Source organism: Coffea eugenioides, chromosome 1 (genome assembly GCF_003713205.1).
Source record: "Coffea eugenioides isolate CCC68of chromosome 1, Ceug_1.0, whole genome shotgun sequence".
Taxonomy (NCBI): Eukaryota; Viridiplantae; Streptophyta; class Magnoliopsida; order Gentianales; family Rubiaceae; genus Coffea; species Coffea eugenioides.
In genome coordinates this window covers 43031641-43038673 of record NC_040035.1, presented here as the reverse complement: position 1 = coordinate 43038673, position 7033 = coordinate 43031641, and the positions used below count along the sequence as shown (strand labels likewise).

The 7033-nt window shown below is 34.9% G+C and overlaps 1 protein-coding gene across 1 annotated transcript; it reads right to left on the bottom strand.

Moving 5' to 3' along the window:
• Positions 1 to 945: 945 nt before the first annotated feature.
• Positions 946 to 4002, bottom strand: LOC113762624 (50S ribosomal protein L9, chloroplastic). The gene is made up of 6 exons (XM_027306161.1): positions 3786 to 4002; positions 3515 to 3642; positions 2316 to 2361; positions 1678 to 1775; positions 1558 to 1605; positions 946 to 1384 (listed from the first exon to the last, which is right to left on the bottom strand). Exons 1-6 carry the CDS (start codon positions 3939 to 3941, stop codon positions 1264 to 1266), a joined length of 597 nt encoding a protein of 198 aa, XP_027161962.1. The 5' UTR covers positions 3942 to 4002; the 3' UTR covers positions 946 to 1263.
• Between the last annotated feature and the right edge of the window lie 3031 nt (positions 4003 to 7033).

The following is a 7033-nucleotide window of genomic DNA, read 5'->3' as shown; positions in this document are numbered from 1 at the left end:
CCTAGTTGCCTAAACTTCATAATTAGATCCAGTGAACTATTCCATATGTATGTGTTCAAAGTACACGTTTCCATCATCTAGGAAATTAAATCCAATGAACTATTCCATATGAATCCACTGCAGGGTGACAGAAGTTAGACACAAGCAAACAGTTTTGAGTAGTATAACAAAGCTTAGTTTACTCAGCAAAAAAGATTGCCACTGGACAGAACAGTAATTGCCTTTCAAATTTCACAGCCTGTGCTCAACATTTATTTAAGTGTTGAGCTAACTCTTTCCTTTTGTATTCTATTTTCTTTTTTCAAAAGAAGACTCAAAAACTTACCAGTAAAACCGAGAAAATTAAAGATTTAAAAGTCAAGCTAGACACCTCACCCTCTTGTTTGCTTGGCCAATGTTATGACTAATTAAGCTAGGTATTAAGACTTGAATTAATCTTTCCTATACTGTCAGTGTATACACTGCCAGAATTGGATGAATGCCAAATCATCTAAATTTGTATTTAAACATCAAATTTTATATATATGACATGCATCTAGACCCACTAGTGTATATAGCGTCAGTATATAAAAAATTTACCCTTAAAACTTATGCTAGTCTTATTTAACAATTCAAACAATTTGACATTTTTTACTATCCCAATCAAATATCAGCTAACCCATGAGCTACAACTGGTTTCATCTGTTCTTTTCCAGTTGGAGTCATTGTCTGTACCAACTCTTGCAAAAGCAATGAGAACCAATAGTAGTCAGGTCAGGTCGACAGACAAACAAGTGAACAATTAAATTTGGGCCATATCTTAGCTGGGCAAACAAATAAAGGGCACATATTTCAGCTCTTAAGTATGTATCATGGTGTTTATAACAAGAAAGGAGTGAGATTTTGCCCAGCACACAAGACCTTGTTATGAACGATTTTGCACATAATGCTATCACTTTTATAATATAGCAAATAGTTAATTATCTAGAATTAATGGAGATGTGCAAAAGTACACCTTGAAAAGTTGATGCAATGTCAAAGTTTGTTACAAAGAAATGTTTGGTTGCCGAAGAAATTAAACGCTCCAATCACCTTCCCAAGTCGAATATGACATCACATCTCTTCTTCCCGTTGTTTTTTCCCATATTCTTTTTCAGGAGGGGGAGTAATCTTCCAAAAATGAATCCAATCATTGAATGATCATGTACATTAAAGGAACCAGTCCAATCCAATAAAAGAGCAAAGTCTATAGCTTGATTCTACTCTCTTGAAAGGTGCCTTTCCTCAGTTGGCATACACAATCAACCTTACTCTAGCAGTAACTTCAGGATGAAGCTTCAATTCTGCAATGTATTCCCCTGTTTCCCGGATCTCTGGAACGGATACTATCCTTTTGTCCACATCCCTGTTGAAATATTTAGATGAATATCAGACTTGCGTCGGGGGTTACGACATGCAGTTAGAAGTCATTAACAGAGTGAGGAAAAAGGATGGGGGTAAACAAATCAGCACAGAACATGTTAAATATCTCTTAAAACTTCAAAGCTACATGAATCCGTAGCGACTGTAAGCGAGTACCTCTGTGTCTGCGCCTTGATTATGTCAACAAGATCCTGTGCAGTAACGCTGCAAGGATAAATAGTTGGTAAGTTATGAAGATAGACAAATAAAAGGATATCATTATACACCTTCACTCACCTTCCAAAAATTTGTTTTCCCTTGCCACCTTTTCGCTTTACTTTGAAAGCTCCAACAGTTTCAAAAATTAGAGCAAGCTGTTGTGCCTCTTCTCTCACCTGAATGAAAGGGGCTTTTAAATATGTAAAAAGACCAGCTCCAATGTAAGAAGAAATGGTAAAACCACGAAACCACTCCCTCTCCATGGAACTCAGAGATAGAAAAGTCACCCAGACTCTTCATTTAATTATCTTGTTTCCACCACTTTTCAAATGGACATTGCTATGATCCTTCAAGATAGATCAGTAACTTACTAAACTTGAATGACCGTGTCAGAAACATAACAATAATGACAGCTTACTACAGGAATTCAGTTAGCATAGCCCCTCTTGCAACACAAGAACATACCCAGACAACACTCTTAACTAAAAAGTGTGAATAATCCAGATTCTCCCAAGCTGCCACTAGTTTCAATACACTGAAGGTTAAAGTGATAGCAATTTTTCACAAACCAAAATGCATGGGAATACACCTTGGACTTGATTGAATCAGTAACCTTTCAAGTGAAATTTCCACAATAAAAATTTCTTTTTTTTTCACAAAAAAAATTCTTTTATTAAGTCTTTCAAAGACAATAACATCATATGGTGCTTCAGTACCCTCTTTTTCTCAGCCTCAATTCTCTCCTCTTCCATCTTCATTTCCCTGAAAGAAGATAAGAGCAAAGAAATTAACAATTTATTTTGATATCAGCCATTTATTCACCATGATTCTAATATATGCATTTAGCACTTGTTATCCACCAGCAGCCTAAAAACAAGTGTAAATGCCGTCAGACGTAATCTCTTTTAAGAAAATATATGCACATCGCTATCTACCCTTGTAGTCACTTTCAAGATCAATCTAAATTTAAGATCTTGCACTACAATGGAATCGTCTTTAAAAATAGGTGCCAGAGTTAGTCGCAAATATGAATCTCAAAACTGCTCAAAAAACATCAACTGCAAAAGGGTCGTTAGGGCTAACTTGCAATCTTAAAGGGTAGTATACATAACCATAACCTCTGAGACGAGTCAATTTGTTGTGCGCACACTTCTGAGACCCTCCTTGGTACTCTTGTTGCAACTAGCAAGTAGAGCTATGGCCTCTTAGCTGTTAAGGGAAGTAGGCCTTCACAGATTTAATCATCTTCAGAACTTAATTTCTGTGATCACCATACCAGGACTACTGAACTAATGAACCCTTACCCTCAAAAGGCAATAAATTAAGTGATCTTATAACAGGTCTCCAATTAACAAGATCTTATTAGTGATACAGAAGCAATTCCTTTTGCAATATCAAAAAACAAAAAAAATTGAAGGTCCATTTCCTTCAATAGAATGGAGACTTCAGAGTTTTGGTTAAGTGCTAGCAAAAGTTACAGGAAAACTCAGAGAAAAAGGCTTCAACAAATACAGCATCCCGGAAGGACTAACTGTACACAAACACGCGTTAAAAGGTAGAGAAGATTGTTCTGCCAACCAAATTACGATTCTCAGAATGATAATCACGAATTCCTCAACCCCTCCCCCGCCTCCCCAAGAAAAAACTAAAATCAATCATTTTCTTCCATTTGGTGACACTGCGACAACTGAACACACACAAACACAGACACAGTGGTGTGTGGAGTTGCACCTGATCATGTCCCAAGAATTCTATCAACTTATACATATTTCTCAAGTCTATCCCATCATGTTTGTAACATTTACAACGGGGATCCCCAATATAATGCTAAACAAGAATCAAACAAACAGGTAGTAAAGAAAAACAAGTGGTTTTGCATCTTCTAAATAAAATTCCAACAGTAAACATTTCTTACTTGAGAAGTAGGGGTGTCACAATTTGAGCCTTGCCCAATGGGAACAAATAATTTCTATAAAAACCAGCTTTAACATCCATAAGCTGACCCTTTTTGCCTAAGTCTGCTACATCCTCTTTCAGTATAATCTGCATATCAACCAAAAATCCCATCAGCTATTTCTTCAAATAACATAAATTCCCATGAATTGTCTAGCATAAAAATGTATAAAGCACCAATCTTTAGCAAAAATAAGATAATCCCATTTTATTTGAGGAAGCATATACCAAACCTTTCTGGTTTTCTTGGCTTTTTTTTGAGCCACCACCATTAAAATTGAAGTTTTCTCAGGCAATTTTGTGGCTTCAGGTCTCATGCATTGGGTTAAGCAGTGACTGCTGAACCAAGAGGATGAACCCCATGACAGACTTGCTGCTGCTGATGCCATTGATAGTTTACTATTCTACTTCCACTCTTTCGTCGAAATATTTTGAGTCTTATCTTTGCATTCAGTTGTTGCTCCGCTGATGAGGATCAGAAACCGCGACAAGAGGCTGTCACATTTTTGGGCCAAATGATCGGATTGTGATCCCATGATGGTACAGGGAACAATTGTGGGCTATCACACTCACAAAAGCTAATTTCATCACCATCTCTTTCTTTTGTCTTTTTTATTCAAGGCCCAAAAGACTATAGTGTTAAGCTAGTATTTTGAGCTTTCGGCAAGGAAGATGGACCAAGGAACATCAAAGTAAACAAACAAAAAAAAAAAAAAAATCAAAGAGAAGAATAATAATTTTTCTTTGCCATTTATTTTTGCCATTAGATACTTAAATTATCTTAATTTTTTTTCCATGGTTTCTTTTGCGATTGACGGATTTCCTTGAGTAGTAGCGTGCAACTAAAGCAGGCAAAACGTGATTAGAATTAGTGTGAGAAAAAATGTTAGAGATAAATGTCATTTTGAGATAAAAATAACAAGTAACAACAAGTACATAAATGCGATGGTAGCTAAAATAAAAATATTAGTGGGATAATGAGCTTAAAATAAAAGAAATAAAACAACATTTGCTACATATAATACTAAAAATTTCCTTTTATTCTGGCTAAATAGGTATATTATTAGCAGAGATGGAGCAAATAAAATTTGAGCAAAAAATTAATAGGTGAAAATAGTAAACAGGCTATAATTGATAGTTTAGTGGCGCGTCCCCACAATATATATCGTGCTGATAACTTAATAGGAAGAATTCTGTAATTAACCCAAAATTTTGTTCAAGTACATATCTTAATGAAGAATTGAAATTAATCTCCACAAAAAAAATTTTTTTTATCTCCACAAAGCTTTAATGTTTAGAATATGAGATGATATTATTGGTAGAAGGGTATCTCATAAGAAATCCCAAAAATTTGTTAAGAAGTGTGACTTTGTTTGTTTCATAGGATGAATTTCTTTTCTTTTTAAATACTGATGACAAGACGTTGACGTGTAATGAGAAATAAATATGCAAGTGATGTGGAGTAATCTTACATATCCTCAAGCGATGCAAATAACTTCTTCAACTTTCCTCATCACGAAAAGTATTTTATTTCTTTGAGTCCATTCCCAAAAGTTGGATAGACTATTTTACCACAGCTCTTACTACAGCCCCCTTTTTTTTTTGGATCAACTTTTAGACCATTTCAAACAAGGGGAAAAAAACAGGGGGAAGAAAATCAAAGCTAACAGAAATAAGAAGCTTGAGAGAAATGGACATATAAGCAATTGCAACCTGAAAATAACCTTCCCTAAAGTACAAAGCAAGAGTTGGGGAAAAAAATCTTAGCAGAAACTTTCGTTTTGTTTCCTCCTACTATAAGCCAAAGCTCTTTTTTCTTTCTTGTTCTTCTTCTTTTAGATATAGTATTTGGTTATTTAATTTTTTTCAAGTTGGATTTACTCCATGCTCTCTTTTCTTTTCTTTTCTTTTTTAATGTTGCACCATGTTCAACAATTGTGCTGGAACTCTTTTTTTATTTTGGAAAAATGTCTTAGGTCCCATTAGAGATAGCAATTTCTGACATGATATAAAAACACAATACGAATCTAGCACGAAATTGATAGATTTGGGTTGAGACTTTACGAGTTGGAGTCAAAATCGAGTCGAACCTGATAAACCCGAAAAGCAAACAAGTAGAATTCAGATTACTCATGAGTTGACCCGATAACCCGTCTATGAATTAAGAATAATTTAATAAATATAAAAAATATTTTATCTAATTAGACTAACTTACTCTTTTCTTCCCAAAGGCATTAAGTCATTAGCAACTTACCCCTAAATCCTTATTGATGGTTTCTTCACCCTCCTCTAAACCGCAGTACCTCACGCTGTCCCAATGGCACCAAGTCATTAGCAACTTAACCTGGTGGTTTGTTTGGATTGTAAGTTATTTGAGATATTTTTACTGTAGTATTTTTTGTGATGTGATGTATATGAGATGAAAAGGTAATTGAGAAGGTAAAAAGGTGTATTGAAAATTGTAACGATGATGTAAGCAAATATATTTGGGAAAATAAAGGCCAATCCAAACAAACCACTTAAATCCTTATTGATGGTTTCTTCACCCTCCTCTAAACCTCAGTACCTCACGCTGTCGCCAACCTTCATCTATTACTAACAAACGCTGGCCAGCAGCAAGGTGGAACATCGGACGACCATTCTTCTTCGAGTTTAAGCTTAGCTACTGCCTTTTGATTTTCGAACTTGTGTGCCTCCTTCGAAGAAATCAGATTTCAGATTGATTACTAAATTTGTTTGGCTTATGTGAAATTGGAATTGTTATGTTTGGACAGATGACGTATTACATTATTCTTTATTTTTATGGTGTCTTAATTTACTTCAACTCTAATTTGGGATTGTTTTATTAGGGTTTTTATTACTTGATTATGTAATTAGCCTTGTACGAAATTGGTTCTAGTAGGAACAACAGCGAAAATTTAGTAAATTGAAGTTATGTTTCAGGTCATATTAGGTTATTTAAGTGACCCGCCAATCAGAAAATATTGTGTTCATGTCAGGCATCCTGACCTATCATAGATTAGCGGGTCGTGTCCGGATCAAATGAGTTTCTATTATATTTTGGTCTCAACTCGACCCGTCAACCCATCACTGTCTTGATTGCCACCCTTTGTTGTAGTGGTTTAAAAAGAAACATTTGTAAAGCGCCTATAAGTTTTTTTTTTTTTGAGGAATCGCTTTTAAGTTATTAAAAGTTAAATTCCTTAAATTATAACAAAAATTAATTACCAAATATTTTAAAAAATACTTTTAATACTTAGAAGCGCTTTATTTGTAAATGCATCGCAACCCCTAAAAGGGCCTTAGACAGTGTGGGAACGTTGGCTGTTTTTTCATTAGGGAGAATGCGTCAAATGAAAAAAAGGAAACAAAAAAAGGCAAAAATAACTGCGTTATCAAACTTTGAGTGGAGCCCACGTAGAGTGTGCTCGACATGAAAACCGTAACTTCGAAGTTCTAAATTAAATTTCTTTGTACAAGG